The 26,529-nt window shown below is 40.1% G+C and overlaps 1 protein-coding gene across 1 annotated transcript in view; it reads right to left on the reverse strand.

Annotated features, from left to right (window-relative positions):
• The window catches only part of LOC126458135 (tudor and KH domain-containing protein homolog), a 73,022-nt gene that overhangs the window by 28,071 nt on the left and 18,422 nt on the right, over positions 1 to 26,529 (reverse strand). The window contains exons 4-7 of the mRNA XM_050094977.1: positions 6,292 to 6,457; positions 6,051 to 6,184; positions 5,138 to 5,246; positions 4,790 to 4,992 (exon numbers count right to left, since the gene is read on the reverse strand). Coding sequence (XP_049950934.1) covers positions 4,790 to 4,992; positions 5,138 to 5,246; positions 6,051 to 6,184; positions 6,292 to 6,457 — 612 coding nt within the window. The remainder of the gene's footprint in view (positions 1 to 4,789; positions 4,993 to 5,137; positions 5,247 to 6,050; positions 6,185 to 6,291; positions 6,458 to 26,529) is intronic.

Consider the following 26,529-nt stretch of genomic DNA (forward strand, 5'->3'; position numbering starts at 1 on the left):
TAATTAACTTCATTGATATGTTATTATAACCACTAGAATACCGAGCGAGGTGGCGCAGTGTCTAGCACACTGGACTCACATTTGGGAGGACGACGGTTCAATCCCATGTCCGGTCATCCTGATTTAGGTTTTCTGTGATTTCTCTGTATTGCACCAGGCAAATGCCGGGATGGTTCCCTTGAAAGGGCACGGTCGACTTCCTGCCCTAATCCGATGAGACCGATGACCTCGATGTTTGGTCTCCTCCCTCAGACAACCGAACCGAACCCACTAGAATACTTAAGATTTTAAGGATTTTATGATGGATGCTATTTCTTTGGGAGACGTGTAATTTCCATTTTACTGAATTTGTTTTTAAAGACTGGTCTCAGATACTCCATTGCACTGTTCACCAAATCTGATAACCCCATGCTGTCAGAAACAGAAACAAAGTACATGATGAGGTTTGCAACACTGCTTGCACTTGTTACCGACGTCTCATTTATTTTTAGAGCTATCTGTTTGTCTTCCTTTTTGGCCCCGCCTGTCTCTGTCTTCACTATATTCCATACAGCTCTTATTTTGTTGCCTGATGTAATTATCTTTTGCTCATAATAAAGCTGCTTTGCTTTCTGGATTACTTGCTTAGTATTTTGCAGTATTCTTTGTAATGCATTACAATGCTATCAGAGCTGTTCCAAGACAGTAGATACAGTTTCCTTTTTGTCCCACATGATATCTTTATTCTTTGTGTAACCCATGATTTATTCTTTGACTTCTGTTTGATATCAGTTATATTTAGGAGAAAACAATTTTTAAAAGTAGAAGTAACTTTATTAATGAATGCTTTGTATTTTCTATCCGAGTCAGAGGTATTGTAAACATCTATCCGGTTCACGTCTTTGAACAATCTTCTAAAATTCTCAATTTCTGACTGATTTATTACCCTCCTGTGCTCAGATTTAATAGATTTTTTTTTCCCTGACTAGTTTCAACATTTAACACAAGAAGCTGCATGTCATGACCAGACAGCCCATTTACTGTTGGTTTTCTCCTATGAGTACTTTTCCTAGATTTGTCCACAAAGATATTATTAATAGCAGTCTCAGAGCATTTACATACACTATGTGATCAAAAGTATCTGCACACCCACAAACACACGTTTTCCATATTAGATGCATTGTGCTGCCACCTGCTGCCAGGTACTCCATATCAGTGACCTCAGTACTCATTAGATATCATGAGAGAGCAGAATGGCGCACTCTGCGGAACTTACGGACTTTGAATGTAGTCAGGTGAATGGATGTCACTTGTGTCATATGTCTGTACGCGAGATTTCCACACTCCTAAACATCCCTAGGTCCACTGTTTCCAATGTGATAGTGAAGTGGAAACATGAAGGGACACGTACAGCACAAAAGTGTAAAGGTCAACCTCATCTGCTGACTGACAGAGACCGCTGACAGTAGAAGAGGATCGTAACATGCAACAGGCAGACATCTATCTGGAGCATCACACAGGAATTCCAAGCTGAATCAGGATCTACTGCAAGTACCATGACAGTTAGGCGGGAGGTGAGAGAACTTTGATTTCATGGTCGAGCGGCTGCTCATAAGCCATACCTTTCTTGGTGTAAGGAACATAAACATTGGACGATTGAACAATGGAAAAACGTTGTGTGGAGTGATGAATCACAGTACACAATGTGGCAATCCAATGTGGGTATGGCGAATGCCTGGTGAATGTCATCTGCCAGTGTGTGTAATGCCAACAGTAAAAATTGGCGGTGGCGGTGTAATGGTGTGGTCGTGTTTTTCATGTAGGGGGATTGCACCCCTTGCTGTTTTGTGTGGCACTATTTTTAATGGCTATCACTAACAGGAGACAGAGATTAGACAATTAATGTTGACTTAAAAGCAAAAGTGGATGCTTGAAACGTCAAGTTCAGAAAGCCTTTCTTGACAAATGCTCAGACAATTACTGAAGTAAATTTAAAATCAAATGCAACAAATACTAAAATAGACCAACAAGCCAAAAAATTAGATGAACACAATGCTGAATCACGACTGGGATGTATACAGATAATGGAAATTAATTAGAATTGGAATCAACAACTAAATTTTAAAGGGAATTACACTAGGTACAAATGAAAATCTGATTTAGTACAAATGAAGTAAATGACTATCTTGGGAAATTAAATACAGATCTGAACCAAATTTCAGACAAGTGTTAGATTTAATGTTTCAAAACAAGGCACAAATTTAAAAGAAGTAGAAACCATGGGAGGAATAATTTACAGAACGGAAGTTTCAGCAGAATAAGGAATCATCTATTAATACACCTTTTACATCAAGTATTACATGTGAACAATCCGTCTTGGAGACATTATTTAAACTTAGTGGACAGTTATACCCAAACAAGTATGACAAATACATACTTGTCTTTTGTGGACTATGTAGAATTAACTGCAATGACTATAGTTGTCAAATATTATTTCACATCAATTTATAAGGAATGTTCTATGTTAAGTGCAAACCCACAAGTGTGCATTAGCTTATGTGGATTGCCTTCTACTGTCATCCAGTAAGCTAACATAACATAAAAGAAAGACACAACTTTTTGGTACATTTTTACTACTGAGAGTATAATTTACTTTACTACTTGACCACAGTGATGAATTGTGGGTTTTACATTACTTGATGCCTTTAATATTGCTTTGTAACTTGTCATCAATATTTGGTGATACCTGATGATGGTAAATTTTAATCAGTAGCTACTGATGCTGAAATATGACTTTTAAAAAATTTACCATGCAACACTTGACTACAACATTAATGAATTATGACCATTAGCATCTATTTTTGTCACATATTTTGGAGCAGAGGTAAAATTAAATAAAGACGCTACCAATTCATTTTCTGATGATTTTCTCTGTGTAAATACCAAGAGAATTTCAGTGCCAGACTTCAACTTGAAACTATGACAACAACTTACTAGTGCCCTAAAATTGTACTACACTGACACTTCCATAAAAGAGAGTAAAAGGAATATTCTTTACGAGTTTGGCAGTTTTTTTTTCCTGAACAGCCAACTATGAGGGGTGGGAAAAAAAAAAAAAGGGGGGGGGGGGAATTGGAATTATTTTTTAAAAGCAATATATTGTCAGAATGTTTACAAAACAACATTATCGCCAACAAAACACTCTACATTGCAACTAATACATTTGTGCCACTGGTGCTTCCACTGTTGGAAATATTTTTTTCAGTCATCTTTAGAAATGGCTGACAGCTCCTCCCTCATTTTTATCTTGGATTCTTCAATGTTGTCAAATCAGTGTCCTTTCATGCCCCTTTTCATGTATGGAAATAACAAAAAGTTGCACAGAGCCAGGTCAGATGACTAGGGCATGTGGAGCAGCAGAACCATGCCAATTTTAGCCAAAAACTCTCACAGAGATGACTGTGGGTGCAGGTGTTTGTTATGGAGGAGAAACCACTCTCCTATCTACCACAAATTGGATCTTTTTTGACAAACACTCTTGTGCTATCTTCTTAAAACTTCCAAATAAAATGTTTGATTGATGGACTGACCAGAGGGAACATACTCTGAATGAACTGAGCCCTTGGCATCCAAAAAAGCAAATCCAGAACGAGGTTTGTCATCAATCAACATGTCGCCATTTTTAAATCTGGCAAACCACTCATACACTTGAGTTTTTTCCATAGCATCAGCTTGGTAAGCTGTTTTAAATATTAAAACAGTTTCAGCAGCATTTATACCAAGCAGAAAACAAAATTTCACAGCTGCACGCTGTTCACTTAAACTTGCCGTCATAACAATAAAACAAGAACAAAACAGCCTTAGCAAAAAAATCACCAGGTTGTCAACACAGGCGGCAATGAGTTGTGCTGTACACACCTAGTGGCAGTAAGCTCTCCCCACAGCATATTTTATTATTATTATTATTATTTTGGGAGAGGGGGGTGGCATGTGTGTATGTATGTGTGTGAGGGGGGGGGGGGGGAGGGGGGGAGGGAGATTTTACCATCTTGTAAAAGTTCACAAACATTGGTGTCAAAACAACTTTGTTGCAAACTATGTTATTAATTTTTATTATGGCAGCAGTAACAGTAAACATTTTTCAGTAAATAGCTACCCAACATTCTTTGCTTCTTAAGTGTTATAAGCATGGCAACTATATTAAGACACAGATTTTGTCATTTCCAATGGGTTCTCTTACACAGGATATGAATCTTTCCTTTCTGTCCACATGATTCCTTCCGAAATTGTATTGGCCCAATAAAATATGGAGCAACCACCTTGATTTCAGACAAACAAATGATAATATTCTACCACGTGCCTGTAATTTATTACATAGCATTGTTGAACAAAGTGAAATTTGATTGCCTGGGTATGAGGTAATATCCTGGATTTGTCTTTTATTACCTTTCTTTTGAACTGCTCTGAGAAGTGTAGTTTCCCCTTGCTTTACTGCAGTGAAAAATCAGGAACAAGAAACAATTGCTGAGGTTCATTATAGAAACAACAGTAAAGTTAAAGAAAGTGTTCTTAATGTCTGGTTAATAGTGAGGTTAAAGAGATGGATAACTAGCTGTGATGGACAGGGATATGGAGATAACTAGCTGTGACCTTTACAATGGAACCATCTCAGCACTTGACTTAAAATTATTTAGGGTAACCACAGACAACATAAGTCAGGATGGCTGGATGGGAATTTAGGTACATCTCCTCCTGAATAAAAGACTAGACTTATGTCATTCAATGTGAAACTAAAATTAACAAAACTTACTGATGAGGAATCAGCGGCAGCAGCAGTCAGACACAGAGCTTTATCTGGTTTCCTAGGAGAGCGGTTGGCAATACTCTCTTGCATTTTTGACCGTATCTCTCGGTCCTCCTCCACCTTCTCTTTTATTAATGCTATAGCCAATTCTATCTGTTCTTCTGTGCCTTTAATGACCACTCGTCGCTCAGGTTCCACATTACCACCATCTACAAAATACAGTCACTTATAAAAAACATTAGCTTTTCCAGTATAACGTCAATATTTGAGGAGGCAAGGAATTTCAAGACACTCTGCAGCTAAATAATCCTTAGTTAATAAACAGAACTTATAGTCCTCCATGCACATACTTACATGTATCTCTAGATGATGAATATCTATCTATTTGTATTCTTGCAGAAGATGCACTCGATATATTTCGGATATTTGTGCCATTTTTACCAATTATTCTGCCACAAGCTGACTGAAAATAACAGAAAAAGAAGGGAATAAACTTGTAAAAAAAGTTATGTCAGATATCAGCAGTTCAAGCTTATAAGAAGCTAAAATATTATTAGATATGTTGTTATTCAAGTTATGGATGATCTGGATTCGTCAGTGCATTGAATATAGTAAATGTTAAATGTAATTTATTTTTTTTACATGTAAAGTATTTGTTGCATTAAGACTTTGCTTTGATCATAAGTATTAGCTCTAGAACAAATTTTGATAATTTTCATTGTTAAGTATGTAACAGATGTATAAGATAATAAGATAGAAATATAGTTGTTAATGAGTCAAAAATACAATTATCATTTCAGTCATAAATCATAAAAAATAATGGGAATAAATGTAACATTACACAAGCTTCAAAACTACGTATAGGGAAAAATAATTTTGTTTGCAGCTCAACACCTTTGAAGTTAAAGGTATTGCATGAATGAAGTGAAAAACTTTTTTTTAATTCACATTTTTCTTTACAGTCACTTTTTATCTGACATTTGGCATCTCAGAATACTGTTCCAAGGACATTAGTTGGAGCCCATCTTTTTACTTGTCGCATCAAAAAAACAATGAGTAATTTATATTCAGTATATGAATCACCATTAACTACTACAGTTCTGAAATATTAAATATTTTCAAAATAAACAGTAATGCATGCACAATTTAAATACATGTCACCCACTCCAACAATGAGCACAAACTACATTTAGTTTGGATAATCTCTATACTTCATTGCAAGAGTCGCATTCAATTGGCATTGCACTAGTGTGATGTTGAAACTCACCTCAGGCACAAAGGTTTCCCGTGTTGTTATTAATGGCTGGTTCATAATTATGTTACGAATCATTAAGCGTGCCTTCTCAGCTGCTTCTGGCATTCCTCTTATCTCACAAATCCTATTGTAAATCTCTTCTTCCTCTGTGTCCAGGGAATTCAATGTTGAATATAACTGATAATAGTGATTTAAAAAAACACACAGAGGTACAAAAAACTAGCATTCTATGAAATACATTTTCAGTACGTACTTTCTTCCTTCATAGAGATTTTTGTGCATGTTTCCTCCTGAATCTGCTTTATGTTGGACCCACCTCGTCCGATGACTACACCAACACTTTCTTTTGGAATCTTCACTTCTAGTGTCACATATTTAGCGTATCTAGCTTTGTCAATTACTTCGTATTCATCTTCGTTCTGCAGATAATGCACAATGAAAAATGTTAAATACTGGTACGAAACATAAAATACGAAGGCAGATCGGAAAGAAATGTACAATAATTTTACTACTAAAAAGTTTAATAGGTGAAAAAATCATGCTTGAACTTGCAATGTTCTTAACACATTTCTCCTATTGTGGTACCAGTTTCAATATGCCCTGTTGATAGAAGATTGTTTGGCAGGGTAAGTCACCTGCAGGCCACTGATTTCACTTCTGCAGGCCAGTCAGGAAGTTCTTTATGGGATCAAACAGATGAAAATCAGCTGATGCAGGGTATGGACAATATGGATGATGCTGAAGCACCTCCCACAACAATATGGTGATTTTCTCACTAACAGGAGCAGCGACATGGGATGGGGAGGGGCAACCATTGTCATGAAGACGTTTGACACCGTCAGCCTTAATGTTGTTGTGTTTGTCATGAAGGTTATGATGCAACTTCAATAAAGTTTCGATGTAGGCTGCAGTATTGACAGTGGTCCTGTGTTCAGCAAAGTCCACCAATAACACACCACGGATATCCCAGAACACTGTCATGAGCACTTTCCAAACAGACTGAGTAACTGACTTTTTTTTGTACTGGGGAACCAGCATGTTTCCATTCCACAAAGGCCTGCTTGGTTTTGGGTGTGTAGTGGTATACCTATGGCTCACCGCCAGTGACTTTTCAGAAAGCCATGCCCTTCTGCGGCATAATGTGTTATATGATCCAAGCTTGACAACAATTACTGGCCCTTGTGGTTGTCTGTAGGTTCTCAGGCAACCAGTAAGCATTAGCTTGACAAAGTTTCAATGTGTCATATACAATATTGTACACCGCACCATATGAAATGTTGAACTGCTGTGATAAGGTTTGCAGATGGTCCATACAGTCGTCCCTATACATGCTACACATTTCCCTGTGAATTTCACTGCGCTTATGCCCTTTAGCCCACAAATACTGAACTACACTTCATTGCTCTTCACAAGTTGGTGAGAATAATGTGCCACATTTAGTTCATAGTTCAGGCTTCTCTCGCTAGAGCTGCACATGAAAACAAAATACCCTCTGTAGTGCAAACTTCAAACTGTAGCACCATGAAATTTCAACATTCCAGCTGTAATACCAGGGAAGAAAGAAAAAAAAAAAAAAAAATTATTGTGCATTGCTTTCCGATCCTCCCTAGTACACCTTATATTAAGAGTAATACTTCTTTATTTACCTGGCTATGTTAGGTTTTTCGGACACTTTCTCATGTATTATATTCTTAGTTATTCTCTTTAGAGATAACATCACAATTTGCATGAAAAATCAGCAATAATAAGAAAAACTGTAGTGATGAACATAATTACTAAAAGAAATAATAATATCAGTCCTATGAACATTGGGATATGTTCATTTATCATGACACAAAATATCTCTTCCACAGAAATAATCAAAATAATATAATGGCATTGCTGTAGTTAAAAATTACAATAAAATAAAATAAAAAAATAAATCTGGCAGAAAGTTACTAGCCCAGGAAAAGATGAGAAACAACATACAAAAACAACAGCAGAAGTTTCTTACATCTGAAAGCATAAATACAAATGACTGTATCTGTATAACTTCCTGGCAAATTAAAAATGTATGAAGGACCGAGACTCAAACTGAGGTACAGATGGAAGTAAAGCTGTGAGGACGGGTCCTGAGTTGTGCCTGGGTAGCTCAGTCAGAATAGTACATTCCCAAAAAAAGGCAAAGGTCCCTAGTTACAATCTCGGTCCAGCACACAGTTTTAATCTGCCAGAGAGTTTCATATTAAGACACACTCCATTGTAGAGTGAAAATTTCGTTCCGACCGTACCTATCTTAATATCAAACGAGAAAAAGCGATTTCAAACAATTTGAAGTTAAACCTGTTGCTGATTTGATTAAAAACAATACCAGTGTTTGGTTGTGCAAGGGTCACAAAAATTGACGGCAAATAATTGTGCAGTTCACATGATTTAAAGTTCCACAAACCTTACATAATCTGTATTCAGGCTGTTATGTGAACAATTTTGGAGCCAGATCAATTGAAGAGTGGACACATGGCACTTGCTGTTTTCCAGGAGGCCCGTCTTGTCTCTGGAGCAATAGCAGGGACAATTAACATTATAATATCCCAGTGGTTTCTTCGGCTATACTTAGCTGCCAGATTATGTAGTTTGATACCATAGTTGCACTAGCAGACTACCAAGTCTAGTGCTCATGGGTGTCACTGTATATTTTCTCCCAAACCTCTGTTGAACAGCAGTTACTGGAGCCAGGGGAGGAGGTGACACACTAAAATACTCAAAATATTAGTGCTGAAGTTTTTAGCATTGTTAGACTATATGCTAACAATCCTGATGACAACCCATAGGGGTAGACGTAAACATAAAGAGGCAGACATGTAAAGCAGAAATGTGCACTGTATGGAACAGTTTCATCCAAACTTGGTACATATATCACTTATTGCCTGGGAAAAACATTGGGAGCACGATTTTCCTAATACTGCTGGATAATTGGTAATTATTTCAACTGAAAGTCTGAAGATCATAATCTTTTGCCCCCACCCCGTGTATTCGTGAAATCCGCATGTAAACTGTTCAATTTGTGGATAGTAAGACAATGAAACTGACATTGTTGAATATGTATTGTCAGAATATTACACTTTAGACAGACTCTTCAATGTGGTAGACAGTTGACAGCTCCAGCCGCAGAACTTTTTATGTATTAGTTGATTCACTAACTCCAAATTAAAACTCAATAAACTGAAAATAACTCCACTACACAAACAAGAGCTCAATGAAGTTATTTTGTCCACTCACATAAGAGAACTGGACAGAAAACGTGTGGGAGGTATAGTCTGCCTGTAAAATGAAAAGCAAGCAGCACTTACGGCAGGGAAAGCTGCCTTTCATGGAAGAACACTACAGCTGCCACACAGGATGACGGACTCAATTTCCCCTCCTAGTAGTGTAGAATAGTGCGCAGCAATTAACATAGAATCTGTCCACATGCGTGTCTTGCAATAGCATTATTATTAACTCACATCTGTATTCAATGTAATGGTAATGCTCTTTGCTGAAAATAAAACACCTTCTGTGGACATCTGTTGGTTGGTTGTTTTGGGGAAGGAGACCAGACAGCGAGGTCATCGGTCTCATCAGATTAGGGAAGGACGGGGAAGGAAGTCGGCCGTGCCCTTTGAAAGGAACCATCCCGGCATTTGCCTGGAGCGATTTAGGGAAATCACAGAAAACCTAAATCAGGATGGCCGGATGCGAGATTGAACAATCTTCCCGAATGCGAGTCCAGTGTCTAACCACTGCGCCATGCACATCTGTACATAGCATTGCCAGTGATTCATAAGGTGCACTGCAGAGGGTCTGTACAACTTTGTGAAACACCCTGTAGCTGTTTTCTGTGACATTGGTTAATTAAATATGGTACACACATTTTGTGTGTTCTTAACCCCCTCATTTAACAATAAAAATTAATTTTATACCATTAAAACACTATTTTTAATGACCTACAATTTTTCCATCCCCTGCAATGCAGACACAGTCAGTCGCAGAGAAAAAATGAATAGGGCCTTTTGTAGGAAATTTAATGTAGTTTAATTGTGTACTGCCATACATTTTTGCTAGAAGCATCAGTTTTCGTGTTATTCAACAGGAATGTAAAAGAAGTGAACTTTAAATGCTGAAACACTCCCTGCCGCACTCACACGTTGGAAATTTTAGTATGTCGTTCATGGCACTCCCTCTTACCTCTTCACAAAAATTTGCACATACACAAATTTATTCAGGTACTCATGTTTCTTTAGTCTGGGCTAGCTGGCTGGCACAGTGACCCTCATCAACAATTCACAAGATTGGTTCTATCTGGGATCAGCAGTCTTCTTGAATCACCTACGAGGCCTGCTAACACTTATGGCTGTCTGGATGGGTTGTGCAGACTATAATGTCTGTGTTAATTTTTGCACCCAGTGCCCCAATCCCGTTTAATTTACACAATGGGTATTTGTGACCATAGCCAAATAATGTACACTAAAGTCATTCCACCAACAGACAAATACAAGAACTATGCTCAATGCACTGTGCTGTCTGTTAACTGCTCCAACTTATATTTACTTCTACATAAAGTTTGGCAGCTTCCAGCTGTTTTCAATGGAAGCCTATGCACAACAGTATTGTTATAGTCTGCGGCAGATGACATTTACAGAAATTTGGCACCACCCTTTGTTAGTGTGTGGCATGTTATATCGTTCATTACCTCTGCATTGTTACAGCACAATCTAACTAATACAACAATAGAAAGATGGGGATGAGGCAGGGGGGGGGGGGGGGGGGGGCAGCAGGGCGGGGGATGGACAAAACAGGCCGAATGGCATAATAACCAAAGCAAATCTTTGGATGAACCCTGTCAGTGATGGCAGCTTGATCAGTATTCAGCTTACATGGGTTTCTAAGTGCAGTGAGAAGAAAGTAATTCAGGAAGGAATGAAATCAAATGGGGTCTTACAAGATGTTCTGCAATAACCTGGTATTTTGCAAGATGTTAATGAGGTGTCACCTATGAACAATAATTCTATGAAAGGTTGTTGTTGTTGTTGTTGTTGTTGTTGTGGTCTTCAGTCCTGAGACTGGTTTGATGCAGCTCTCCATGCTACTCTATCCTGTGCGAGCTTCTTCATCTCCCAGTACTTACTGCAACCTACATCCTTCTGAATCTACTTAGTGTATTCATCTCTTAGTCTCCCTCTACGATTTTTACCCTCCATGCTCCAATGCTAAATTTGTGATCCCTTGATGCCTCAGAACATGTCCTACCAACCGGTCCCTTCTTCTTGTCAAGTTGTGCGACAAACTCCTCCCCAATTCTATTCAATATCTCCTCATTAGTTATGTGATCTACCAATCTAATCTTCAGCATTCTTCTCAAGCACCACATTTTGAAAGCTTCTATTCTCTTCTCTTCTTGTCCAAACTATTTATCATCCATGTTTGACTTCCATACAAACACTTTCAGAAACGACTTCCTGACACTTAAATCTATACTCGATGTTAACAAATTTCTCAGAAACGCTTTCCTTGCCATTGTCAGTCTACATTTTATATCCTCTCTACTTCGACCATCATCAGTTATTTTGCTCCCCAAATAGCAAAACTCCTTTACTACTTTAAGTGTCTCATTTCCTAATCTAATTCCCTCAGCATCACCCGACTTAATTCGACTACATTCCATTATCCTCGTTTTGCTTTTGTTGATGTTCATCTTATACCCTCCTTTCAAGACACTGTCCATTCCGTTCAACTGCTCTTCCAAGCCCTTTGCTGTCTCTGACACAATAACAATGTCATCGGCGAACCTCAAAGTTTTTATTTCTTCTCCATGGATTTTAATACCTACCCCGAATTTTTCTTTTGTTTCCTTTACTGCTTGCTCAATATACAGATTGAATAACATCGGGGATAGGCTACAACCCTGTCTCACTCCCTTCCCAACCACTGCTTCCCTTTCATACCCCTCGACTCTTATAACTGCCATCTGGTTTCTGTACAAATTGTAAATAGCCTTTCGGTCCCTGTATGTTACCCCTGCCATCTTTAGAATTTGAAAGAGAGTATTCCAGTGAACATTGTCAAAAGCTTTCTCTAAGTCTACAAAACCTAGAACATAGGTTTGCCTTTCCTTAATCTTTCTTCTAAGATAAGTTGTAAGGTCAGTATTGACTCACGTGTTCCAACATTTCTACGGAATCCAAACTGATCTTCCCCGAGGTCGGCTTCTACCAGTTTTTCCATTTGTCTGTAAATAATTCATGTTAGTATTTTGCAGCTGTGACTTATTAAATTGATAGTTCGGTAATTTTCACATCTGTCAACACCTGCTTTCTTTGGGATTGGAATTATTATATTCTTCTTGAAGTCTGAGGGTATTTCGCCTGTCTCATACATCTTTCTCACCAGATGGTAGAGTTTTGTCATGACTGGCTCTCCCAAGGCCATCAGTAGTTCTAATGGAATGTTGTCTATGCCGGGGTCTTGTTTCGACTCAGGTCTTTCAGTGCTCTGTCAAACTCTTCATGCAGTATCATATCTCCCATTTCATCTCCATCTACATCCTCTTCCATTTCCATAATATTGTCCTCAAGTACATCGTCCTTATATAGACCCTCTATATACTCCTTCCACCTTTCTGTTTTCCTTCTTTGCTTAGGACAGGGTTTCCATCTGAGCTCTTGATATTCATACAAGTGGCTCTCTTTTCTCCAAAGGTCTTCTTAAATTTCCTGTAGGCAGTATCTATCTTACCCCTAGTGAGATAAGCCTCTACATCCTTACATTTGTCCTCTAGCCATCCCTGCTTAGCCATTTTGCACTTCCTGTTGATATCATTTTTGAGACGTTTGTATTCCTTTTTGCCTGCTTCATTTACTGCATTTTTATATTTTCTCCTTTCATCAATGAAATTCAATATTTCTTCTGTTACCCAAGGATTTCTACTAGCCCTCATCTTTTTACCAACTTGACCCTCTGCTGCCTTCACTACTCCATCCCTCAGAGCTACCCATGCTTCTTCTACTGTATTTCTTTCCCCCATTCCTGTCAATTCTTCCCTTATGCTCTCCCTGAAACTCTGTACAACCTCTGGTTCTTTCAGTTTATCCAGGTCCCATCTCCTTAAATTCCCACCTTTTTTCAGTTTCTTTAGTTTTAATCTACAATTCATAACCAATAGATTGTGGTCAGAGTCCACATCTGCCCCTGGAAATGTCTTACAGTTTAAAACCTGGTTACTAAATATCAGTCTTACCATTATATAATCTATCTGATACCTCCTAGTATCTCCAGGATTCTTCCATGTATACAACCTTCTTTTAGCTATGATGAAGTTGTGCTCTGTGCAAAATTCTACCAGACGGCTTCCTCTTTGGTTTCTTACTCCCAATCCATATTCACCTACTATGTTTCCTTCTCTCCCTTTTCCCTTTTCCTACTCTCGAATTCCAGTCACCCATGACTATTAAATTTTCGTCTCCCTTCACTACCTGAACAATTTCGTTTACTTCATCATACATTTCATCAATTTCTTCATCATCTGCAGAGCTAGTTGGCATATAAACTTGTACCACTGTAGTATGCGTGGGCTTCGTATCTATCTTGACCACAACAATGCGTTCACTATGCTGTTTGTAGTAGCTTACCCGCACTCCTATTTTTTTATTCATTATTAAACCTACTTCTGCATTACCCCTATTTGATTCTGCATTTATAACCCTGTATTCACCTGACCAAAAGTCTTGTTCCTCCTGCCACCAAACTTCACTAATTCCCACTATATCTAACTTTAACCTATCCATTTCACTTTTTAAATTTTCTAACCTACCTGCCAGATTAAGGGATCTGACATTCCACACTCCGATCCGTAGAAAGCCAGTTTTCTTTCTCCTGATAATGACGTCCTCTTGAGTAGTCCCCGCCCGGAGATCCGAATGGGGGACTATTTTACCTCCGGAATATTTTACCGAAGAGGATGCCATCATCAATTAACGATACAGTAAAGCTGAATGCCCTCAGGAAAAATTACGGCTGTAGTTTTCCCTTGCTTTCAGTCGTTCGCAGTACCAGCACAGCAAGGCCGTTTTGGTTAGTGTTACAAGGCCAGATCAGTCAATCATCCAGAATGTTACCCCTGCAACTACTGAAAAGGCTGCTGCCCCCCTTCAGGAACCACACGTTTGTCTGGCCTCTCAACAGATACCCCTCCGTCGTGATTTTGCACCTGCAGTACCGCCATTTGCCATCTGTATCGCTGAGGCATGCAATCCTCCCCACCAACGGCAAGGTCCATGGTTCATGGGGGGAGGGGGGGGGGGGGGGGGTTAAAAAAGGTTAAAGGTTAAAAAAGTAAAATTAATTGTTATCAGAGTACAGACAAAACCTGTCATAGTTGTCAGTTACAACACAGAAAAAAATGATAAGAAAGAAAAGAAAAACATATTTATATGGACTTTTGGGGCAATAAGAAATGGTCTAATAGGTATAGTTTTAGGAACAATCAAAGTGTTACAAATGGCGAGTTGTGAGAACATCTAAAACTGCACAAAATTATGGACACCTGAGAGAAAAGAAAACTTAGGGGAATTATATCAGCCTTAGTTGTTATCAGACAATGCAAATGGTTGCAAATATTTAGAATGCATGTATGAAAAAAATGTGCCGCAGGCTACATGTACTTTACAGGCGAGTGGAAAAACAAACAATTTGATTGTGGTGAAGACCTGGACAAAAACCTAGGAGGATTTTGAAAAATTCATGGAAAATGAAAGTAAATTTAGCTATTCACAATTTCAAACTGTATAATACATGACTGGACAGATTATGGTGCCCCAGTGCCACAGTATTCTATAGGCCTTGGCTTAGAGGTAGGTATTTCTGTACTTGAAGGATGCTGGTATAAAATTTTTAAGTTTCACACCATAAAGAAAGATAAAACAACTTGCAAAAATAATAATTTTAAAAGATGACTATTTTGCCACAACTGAGAAATCTTAAATATTTATTGGACAAAGAACAGCAATTAAAATACCCCTAACTAAAAAGTTAAAGAGTTTTTTCCTTTTTTGGGGGAAATTGTAAAAACAATTTAGTTTCAAAATACCATCCTCGTGCCAACCAATCCTATCACATAATGAAGAAACTGGGGTAGCTCTTGGTTGAAAAGAGCATGAGCAAATGGTGACATGCACCACTTAGTACAGATTCATATGTCTGTAAAATGATCGATGTGCAAAGCAGACAACTACCACTGTCACACCTGTAAGACATTGGCCCCTTACTTAGCTTGCATTTATCATGAATCTCTCGCCCAATGCAAAGTTCAAAGTGACTGGAAAAAGTGCAGTTGACTTCAATTTATAACAAGGGTAAAAGAACGGAGCCACAAAATTACAGACCAATATTTGTAACGTCTGTATGCAGCAGAATTCTTGAATACTTCTCAGTCTGAATATAATAATTTCCTTGTGACGCAAAAGCTTCTGTCCACATCTCAGCATGGTTTTAGAAATCATCACTTGTGCAAAACTTTGATTGCACTTTTCTCGCACAATATCCTGTAAACTATGGATGAAGAGCAACAGGCAGATTCCATATTTATAGATTTCTGAAAAGCATTTGACACCATGCCCCAACGCAGACTTTTAATGAAGGTGTGAGCACATGGAACAGGTTCCAAGATATGTGAGTGACTTGAAGACTCCTGAAGTATTAGAACCCAGTAAGTTGCCCTCGATTATGAGGGTTTGTCAGAGAAAAGGAGTATCATCAGGTATGTCCCAGGGAAGTGCGATAGACCACTGTTACTTTCTATATACTCAATTGATCTGGCAGGCCAGGTGAGCAACAACCTGTTGCTGTTTGCTGATGTTGTGGAGTATAGGAAGGTGTCACCACTGAGTGGCTATAGCAGGATACACAATGAGTGTTTGGGATCCGCATCAGGTCAGATTAAAGGAAAACATTGAAGCAATTCAGAGTCAGATGCTAGACTTTTTACCAATAGATTCGAACAACACTTAAGTATTACAGAGATCCTCTAAAAACTTAAATTGGAATCCCTGGAGGGAACACAACGTTCTCTTCAAGGAACACTATAGAGAAAATTTAGAGAACCGGCATTCAAGCTGACTGTAGAACGATTCTGCTGCCACCAATGTACATTTCGCATAAGAATCACGAAGGTAAGGGAAATTAGGGCTCATACAGAGGCACACAAAACGTCTCTTTTTCCCCTCGCTCTATTTGCGAATGGAATGGGACATGAAATGATTGATAGTGGTAGAGGGTACCCTCTGGCATGCACCATATGGTGACTTGTGGAGCATGTCTGTAGACATAAATGTAGACGTAGAACTGCTGGGTATACTGAGCAACTAAACATTCTAAGTTGGTGTAAACTGTGTAACTGCATGAACTAATTTTACATTAGTTATCCCATTTCAGCACTGGAAGGTGACTGCTGGAAGTAATAGGGTGACAGGAAATACAAAAGCCCTTGTTACTATGGAAACAACCAACTCAACAAGAAGGGCTTCAACACACAGAATATTCTACCGGAATCTGATGAAAAGTGGGGAGGAGCAGATTAAAGTGTGAAAGAAGGAAGAGAACAACCATAATTTCCACACATAGCAGAAAATATGACTGAAAATGACCCCAGCCTCTGCGAGTAAGCTCTTTGAAGGGCTGGTCCAAAAGGTACCTGTTGCACCCCCACTCCCCCAATGGTATGTCAGGTCCAGCATCTGTAATGCTAAAGGTGATGCCAAGCCCATAATCAAAACAGAAGAGGATCTGAGCTTTGTACAGTCGCAAGATGTAGAGGTCTATACCCCAGCTAGTGTTACCGAGTCAGCAAAGAGTACCAAGATGTGAGCTAGCGCGTCTGCTGAAGTTGGCAGATATGGGGAGGCCATGTCAATCGGGCATCGAAGACCAGTCCCATAAAGCAATAAGATTCCACCACATTGAGCAACTGGTCGTCAAGGTAGAGTTCTGGGTGTCAATGGACAGTATGAAGGAGACAGAAGTGCATGACGCATGTCTTCATGGCTGAAAACCAGAACCCATGGGAGAGAGCCCAGGAGTGAACATTCTTCATGGTGCCCTGCTGTCAGCATTCAGCAAAATCCACAGCTGAGGAGCAATAATAAATGCAAAACTGTCAGCACAGATGATGATGACGATGTTAGATTTGTGGGGCGCTCAACTGCATGGTTATCACCGCCCATACAAATTTCCAACCTCTGCCCAGTCCAATCTCGCCACTTTCATGAATGATGATGAAAGATGAGGACATCACAAACACCCAGACATCTCAAGGCAGGTGAAAATTCTTGACCCTGCAGGGAATCGAACTCTGGACCCCATGCTCGGGAGCAAGAATGCGACCGTGAGACCACGAGCTGCGGACCTATTAGCACAGAGGAAGGGTGACACTGTAGGGCACTGTGGGAAGTGCCAACTTGAATCTGAAATGCAGGCTGTGACAAGAAGTATTGGACAAAAATGGGAGTGGGCCCCAGAGAACCCACTCATGCACAGTGATGAGGATGTGGTGATGCCATATAGTGTCATAAGCCTTTTTTGGAAGTCGAAGAAGACAGTGATAAGTTGTTGACTGGATAGCAGACTCTAGTCAGACCAAACTGTCAGCAGTAGAACAACCATCACAAAAAATCACCCTGCGACAGAGTCACAAGATCCAGAGACCCAAGGTATCAACACAGTTGCTGGCTGATCATCGTCTGAGCTTGCAAAGAACGTTAGTGAGACTAATTGGCCAACAGCTGTCCATCTCAAGAGGGTGTTTCCCCAGTTTCAGAATGGTGACAAACACAATCTATTGTCATGGAAACGGGAATACACATTCATTCCTGATAAGGTTGGAAAGAGCAAGCATGTAAATTGGCAATCCACCTATTACTGTTTGTGCAACTGTCTGTGGATGCGGTCTGGCCCTGGAGCTCTGTCAGGACATCGTGCTACAGTACTGAGGAATTCCCACTCACTGAATGGAACATTAGTGGCTCCAGGCAACATACAGTGAAAGATAAGTTAATTTGCTTCACCCACTGTTCCATGATATGAAATGCAGGGCAGCAATTCTCAGATACAGAGGCTCGAGCATAATGTAAAGCAAAATGTTCAGCAACAATGCATGTGTCAGTGTAGACAACAACATTCAGAGAGATAACAGGTACACCACTGTGAGACTGGTGTCCAGAGCAGCATCAAATTTTGCCCAAACCTGTGAGGGTGGGGTACAAAGTCCAATGACAACAACATACCATTCCCAGCATTCTTGTTTCTGTCTTTTTATGAGGTGGCAGATCTGGGCACAGAGCTGTTTAAAGGCAATGAGGTGATCCATTGACAGATGTCACTTACAGCCTTGGAGAACTCATCTGCAATAACTAATGGCCACGGCAATTTTGGGGATTCACCAAGTTACTATCTTCCGATGGGGAAATCCTGAGGAATAGCAGATTGCTAAGCCAGCTGCCTATAGAATGGCTGCAACTGGGCTTTGGACAGCCACATGATACATCCATGTGGTGGGGTGCTAACAGTGGTGGCAGAGGCAAAGGCATCCCAATAAGCTTTGTTGAGAGCCCACCTGGGTGGATGCCCACAGGAGTGACGTTGAGGAAAGGTCATGGAGATTGGAAAATGATCACTGTTGCACAGGTAATCATGCACTCTCCAAAGAAAGAAGGGGAGAAGACCTGGGCTGCAAATGGAAATGCCAAGGACCAAATACAGCCCATATGCCACAATGACGTGTGTGGGAACACCAGTATTTCAGAGGCGAAGATCAAGTTCTGGGAGCAAGATTTCAACAGCTTTACTGCAGCAAACAGTTTTAGTTCACCAAAAAAGGTCATGGGCATTGAAATCGCCCAATATTAAGTGGGAGGGGGGGTGGGGGGAGGTGGGTAACTGAGAAAACAGTGAATGTATTTTGGGACACTTCAGTGTCTGGAGGGAGATACATATTACAAACGGTGAATTTCAGAGACATCCTCACATGAACAGCCACAACCTCCAAAGTCATACTGAGAGGCAAGTGTTTGCTACAGACAGATTCAGAACATATGTGCGAACACCGCCCAACAGGCTTTCATGGTAAGTGTAATTTTCAAAATAGCTCCGATGGCTGCAGAGGGTAGGAGCCTGCATTACTGGGAACTAAGTTTCCTGAAGAAAGATGCAAAAAGAAAAAGAAACACATATGAGACATCGTAACTCAGCCAGTTGGTGGGAAAAAACAACAGTTCCACTGGATGATCATGCTATCAGTATCCTATGGAGACATTAAGGGGCCATGGAGGCTGGTCATGCATCAGGGCTGCCTACTGTCACCAGTTGTGAGACTACAGCATAGATACAGGGTGTATACACAGACAAGAAAAGAGTATACTTTTTCTCGGAACAGTAAAACTTATCAATCCTTTGAATGGTTATGGTTTTACACACCAGTTTAGAAAACCAATCTCAGTAAAAAAAAAAAAAAAAAAAAGTTTTGGAGAGGTATTTGAAGTGCAGCAAGATGTACGCTGCATATTTTCATATTATGAAAGTATAAATTTGAATTCCACCAAACACCTCATGTTACTTTCAGAAACACTGAAATTGAGATTGCAATGCACTTTTGTAAGTCAGTCATAGCTCATGTCACGTGATCTCGCCAGCCGATGCCAGTGGATATTAAGAGCATAGGACACATGACGTAGTCAGCCAAGCAACATCACTGTTAAGTAGCACTTATACACAAACTGGAAAAGTCAATGGTTTAAATTACTATACATAGCGTAACTACAAGAAAAGCAAAACTTTCACATATAATATTGATCTTTTTTGCGGGTGTTACACTTTAAGCTACATCACACAAATGTGACAGTAAAATTTTTAATGACGACATAAAGTCTCATCTTCTGGGCTCAAAATTTTTCTAAATGGTCTTCCTCAAAGAGTTGATTTTTAAATGAGAGGCAAATGCTCTGCGATTTAAGAAATTCATTGTTCGAACATAGTTCAACTTGAATAAAAGGAAATTTACATTGAAAGTAATGCTTTTCAAACAACCATTCCAATATTTTCCTGCGGCCTGTTAGAAATAGGTTCGTTTCAGCAGTTGCACGAGAGTGCCAGGTAACAGGTGTAACCACACTTGCGCAGCTGTGATGGTGTGGGAAGCCTGTATGCTCGTACGTATAAAACATTGAAAGATCTTATATTATGTCATAAAAGAAACAAGACATCAGAGGATACTCCAAGAGCATCGGAATTTCGTGACCCGTACCAAAATAGATAATTCATCTTACAGTGCACATTCGTACGTCCAGATTCAGATGTAAATTTTCTTTGAGAACCAGTACATATTATCTCACATTTGGTTCTTTATTATGGCATAATGCCATACGTACTAGAAGATGAAATTATGCACTTTTGAAATGCAGTGAACAGTTGAAACTGGCCAATAGTGTGGAATTAAACACTTCGTTTCAAATAAATTGACTGCCTCAGCAGAAAAGATTAATAAAAGCCAAATTTCTTTAGCAAACTGACAAAAATAAGTTCATTGTTCTGCAAGGCGATTAATGCTCGACTGTTAGAAAGGTAGAAATAAAATCTGAAACTAATAACATATTTTAGCCTTCTGTAATTATGTGAATGTATTTTTTTATTTCACATGATAGCTCCCGGCCACAGAAATCCGTTTTGTTTTCATTTGACGCGAAAGCAACAAACGAAGAGGAAACAGCAAAATCACTAAACGTAAACACAGGTCACGTGGAGACTACCCACCTCCCCACTACTACCCAGACTGCTCTGTGCATTAGCCCCGGATCTATGATATTTCCGTGGCAATATTAGATAGTGGTCCCCCCCACCCTCCCCCTTCCTCCATCCCTCGAGAATTTGAGATAGGATACCAAAAATTTAAAATCGACTTTTCAAAAATATGTTCATTTTGTAGCGCATATCTTTCTGAAGAATCTGATATATACAACATGTGTTCGAGGAAATGTAAGACATGTTATTTGGTCTTAAGTGCACCAAAGTGCAGTGCCATGCCTCTACACACAGCATTCTTCTATCACACGCCATTGTACTTCGCTATGTGGAATTCAAATGTATAATATTTTGTAATGGATGCCATCAAACTATATTCAGGACAGTGGAAATTAAAATGTCCTGTGGTGTCTCTCCTGCTACCAATTGGTCAGTTTAACATCCAGCCCCTCTTTTTTTTTAAAAAAAAAAAAAAAAAAAAAAAAAAAAAAAAAAAAAAAAAAAAAAAAAAAAAAAAACTCGCAATTAATATTGGATGGGATTATTTGTATCCCGAAGAACAAGAACTCTTCAGAAAATTTGCACTCTTTATTGCCTATTCGCTAATAACTTGCTTTTTTTGTGTAACATAAAATTAAATATATGATACATGAAATCAATAAAGACAAGTGACAAGCAAGATGGTACACATTTCTTCAATCCTCAAGTGCTAGCATTTTTTCCTCTCTAACCCTGCTACGGCTTAACATGGTGTCCTTTCCTTTCTGCGATAGGATCTACTACCTCATCAAACTTTATCAAACATTTTGCCACAAGAAAAAACGAAAAGTCGTTGTCCAATACTGAAAAAGCTGTTAATACAAACAGTACCCAAGATTGGTGTGGTTTCTCGATCTGATTATGTGAATTTTGTCACTGTCTGCTACATGAAATGAAATAGGCCTGTCTAATATTGCAGCAATTTTAACATACACCAAATAAACAGACTGTTTTAGCACAAACGGTCATTTTTTTTAACAAGAGAGAATATAATTCACAAAGTACCAATATCAAATGCCTATTAGGCCTACTACAAGCAAAAAGCTTTATGTTCGAAAATAGTTTCACATTTCAATCACACTCTCCAGCTTCTCAAGCGTGAGACCGAAAAGTAGTAGAATGAAATTTTTAAATAAATTTGGAATAATCATATTCTTCCATAATTTGTGTGATGTCCCCACTTCTTCTCCTACCTCATTCTAACACATCACCACTAATTCTGTCACTATTCCTGCCAGTGCTGAAACTTATTCTCCGGTTAATTTCACTAACCCTGCCACAATCAACTGCTTAAGCTATCTGGCGTTTATTCTCCTGTTAGGCGTACATGTTCGTACAACATGTTTTCTGTGCTACTTCCAGAATAAAACTTAGGTGGCTCCTACCAGGGTCTGTATAACTGTCCGTTACTAGTGTAGCAGTCCGGCCCAAAATTTTCTACCATAATTTTGTTTTCTTGGATACACCGAGAAGATAATACATAATCTTTCTAGCCTGTTATTCCTGTTAGTAGTTTATTTCCACTCTGGTAGTCTGAATCTATGGATTTCGCTGGTAATTATAACAACGCTGATCATTCGCAAACCCAGTCAATCACATAAATAAACAGCGATTGACATTAACCCATTCGGCTTTCTTCCGTTCAGCTCGTATAGCCCCGTCGCCTTCCGTTTGCGGGAAAGTTTATTTCTAGATGTGACGGGGATTTCCCTGGCAGAGACATGACATACACTATGCACACATTCAAAAATCAACTTATGATTCATTCAGAAATAAACTTAGAATATGATCACAAATGTTCAAAAACCAACAGGGATGTGTTTCAAAATCATATGAATAATCGATAGACCAACGTGCACTGGATACTAGATGCTTTGTGAAAAAAGGCTTTTTCCTCAAGAATATAAATTCTTGCTGTCTGGGGCAGATATCCCGGTTTGCCCCCATTGAATCTGGCAGCTTGCACACACCAGTAAAATCTTTCCAGGTAGCATCTTGCTGCTATTGGTTATACAGCTAAAAGCTGCACTTCCGTAGCCAGAAACGGGAGAAGGTACTACACATGCATCACTCAACTGCGTATGCCCATGAGCCCGCTAACAACTGCTCAAACGAATCTAACGTAAACAGTTGTGATGTCACGCTCAACGGAGGCAATTTGTTGTTATGAAGCAGTGCACAGTCCTCCTAAAGCCTTTGACACGTTTTGCTGTTGGCAGATGCTTGTATGAGTACTGTGTTTTGTTGTTGTATATTTCGCATTTTTTTTTTCTTTCTTTTTCCCTCTCATTCATGTTTTATTGCTGCAATATTATTCTGCAGTAGTGGGATACAGTAATATCCTTTGTTAGAGTGTTGTTTCTTACCAGTCAAAATTACAAAAATTTAACTAAAAGCTAAAACAAAACAAAAAAAATCTTGGAAATCTAAAAAATTCCCGGGTTTTCCCCGGTTGTCTCCCGGATGAAAAAATTCCCCGATCTCCCGGGTCATATACACCCTGTAATACATATTGGTTTGGAAACAATGGTATGTGTGTGTGTGGCGGGGAGGGGGGGGGGGGGGGGGGGCATAGGGGCCACCACAGACATCGTCTCAAGAGGTGGAATGTCCAGGGCCTGGTGGCATGGGGGTCACTGGCCTCCCTTTCTTGGAGGAATTCCTCTTCTTCTTGTTCTCTTTAGACGATTTCAATGTCTGTGAGGGCTTGTCTGCCCAAGATTCTGGGGCAAAGGAAGAACACTAATAATGACCTGCAACCTGTGGCTCTTTCTGCCAGTGGCTGGCATCTGGTTGTAGATAAGCAGATTAGTGGCAAGAGAGTATCACAAAGGACCACTTCCTGGAAAGGGCACTGCTTCTCTGCCCACGGATTGGGGACTGCGTCGCTGGTAGTAGGATAGTTGAAGCCCACTAAGGGGGTGCGGGCGGAAGCAATAGGAGGAGAGTGGCGGGGGGGGGGGTGTCCCAATCACCAAAGGAGCCGGTGTTGTCTAGGAGCCTGAGGGCCCGACATAGAAGACATGGATGGCAAAGGTACAGTCAATAAAGAGGATGATGATGTACATACACTATGTGGTCAAAAGCATCTGGACACCTGGCTGAAAACAACTTACAAGATCATGGCACCCTCTATCAGTAATGGTGTTGGCTCACCCTTAGGCTTGATGACAGCATCCATTCTCGCAGGCATATGTTCAATCAGGTGCTGGAAGATTTTGTGGGGAATGGCAGCCCATTCTTCACAGAGTGCTGCACTGAGGAGAGGTATTGATGTTGGTCAGTGAGGCCTGTCACAAAGTCGGTCTTCCAAAGCATCCCAAAGGTGTTCTATAGGATTCAGGACAGGACTCTGTGCAGACCAGTATATTACAGGGATGTTATTGTCGTGTAACCATTCTGCCACAGGTCGTGCATGATGAACAAGTGCTCGACCATGTTGAAAGATGTAAGTGCCATCCCTGAATTGCTCTTCAACAGTGGGAAGAAAGAAGGTGCTTAAAACCTCAAGGTAGGCCTGTGCTGTTATAGTGCCACACAAAACAACAAGGGGTGCAAGCCCCCTCCACGAAAAACACAACCACACCATAACACCACCGCCTCCATATTTTACTGTTGGCATTACAAACGCTAGCTGATGACGTTCACCAGGCATTCGCCATACCCACATCAGATCACCACATTGTGTACTGTGATTTGTCGTGTTTTCCTGCTGTTCAATCATCCTATGTTTATGCATCTTACACCAAGCGAGGCGTCGTTTGGCATTTACCAGTGTGATGTGTGGCTTATGAACAGCTGCTCAAGCATGAAATCCAAGTTTTCTCACATCCTGCCTAACTGTCATAGTACTTGCAGTGGATCCTGATGCAGTTTGGAATTCCTATGTGATTGTCTGGATAGATGTCTGCCTATTACACATTACGGCCCTCTTTAACTGTTGGCGGTCTCTGCCAGTCAACAGACGACATCGGACTGTAAGCTTTTGTGCTATACGTGTCCCTTCACGTTACCACTTCACTATCACATTGGAAACAGTGGACCTAGGGATGTTTAGGAGTGTGGAAATCTCGCGTATAGAACATATGACACAAGTGACACCCAATCACCTGACCACGTTTGAAGTTCGTGAGTTCCGCAGAGCGATGTCCGATGACTACTGAGGTCACTGATATGGAGTACCTGGTAGAAGATGGCAGCACAATGCACCTACTATGAAAAACATATGTTTTTGGGGGTGTCCGAATACTTTTGATCACACAGTATAGTGCACGCCATTGTCATACATGTTGGATGTTGATGGTCGTATTTCTTTTTGGCCTCTTGATACCCCAGTAAGTCAAGAGTCTTGTATTCTTTAATTTTCTTTTCTTTTTGAAAGAAAGTGCAGCCTGGTGAATAGGCAAATGGTGTTCCCCACAACTGATAAAGATGGAGGGAGGTGCACAAGGAGCATTAGTATACAATCGACATCCACAATCATTACACGGGGCAATGGCGATGCAACACAAAGACGTGTCCAAATCGCAGTCATTTGTAGCACCATATGGGAACATACCGCTTTACACTGCATCAATACACCATCACCTTGACATTTTCGGGCAATGAGTCAGCTTCAGAAGCAAAGATGAAGACTCCAGTATCAACCCTATTGTCCTTTGGCCTCAAGTGGGCATGACAGAATGAGACATTCAAAGGTGATACCCTGAACTATATTGAGACTGGTACAGGAAGTTGAAGTTACAGTTACAAGAATGTCACACAGCTTGCCACAGGGGAGCAACACCTGTGACTGAGTAGGGGAGGCTGTTTTTAATAAAAATGAAGCCACTTTTTGTTTTTGAAATAGCTGCTACTTCCCCAAACCAGTTCTTGATGTGTTCAACAAAGAACAGTCACTTTGTAGTCAAAAATTAATCCCCAATGGTCTCAAACAAACTAAGTGTGGAGGGGGTGAGGGGGCAATTTCTTCCCTTGTCTCTGAGCCCTATGTTCCTCCCACAGCATAGCCAAGGAAGGAAACATTTTGCGGTCATATCTTCATGTTGTGGTAAGTCTTACCTTCAGAGAAGACTGCTGGTGCCTTGCAGCCACTAGCAGAAGAATGTTTAATTCGTTTCATGTGCGAATCTTCCACCAGGGTGCCACCCACTCCTAACAAAGACACACCGCATGCGTGCCACAGCAAAAGTTATCTGGCCTGTAAACTGTTCCCCAAAGTCCTTGTAGCCCAGCCATGACAGGGATATAATTCTTGGTATGCATGGGGATCTCTGCTTGGTCAAGGGGCTACCACCACCATGCACGTACTTGATGACCCCCCCCCCCCCCTCCTCCCAACAGAATGGCTACCATGCTGGGTTCGGGCACAGTTCCTTTGCAAGAAAGTGAGGTTCCAAAGTCAGGCACAAAAGGTAGAATATGCATCGCAATGGGCAACCTTCCCTGCATGATCTGCATTTCTGTAAAATTTGGAAAAGAAATAGCAGGTCAATGATGGGAACCACATAGTTCAGAATGAAAAGTTATACAGTGCTGGAAGGGAATAAAACGAGTGTCTAAAAACAGAAACAAAATCCAAGCACCATCAGGAACAAGAAGACCATCCAATGGAAAGGAAGATGGGAAAAAAGAATAGTAGAAGGATAGACTT

Source organism: Schistocerca serialis, chromosome 2 (genome assembly GCF_023864345.2).
Source record: "Schistocerca serialis cubense isolate TAMUIC-IGC-003099 chromosome 2, iqSchSeri2.2, whole genome shotgun sequence".
Classification (NCBI taxonomy): Eukaryota; Metazoa; Arthropoda; class Insecta; order Orthoptera; family Acrididae; genus Schistocerca; species Schistocerca serialis.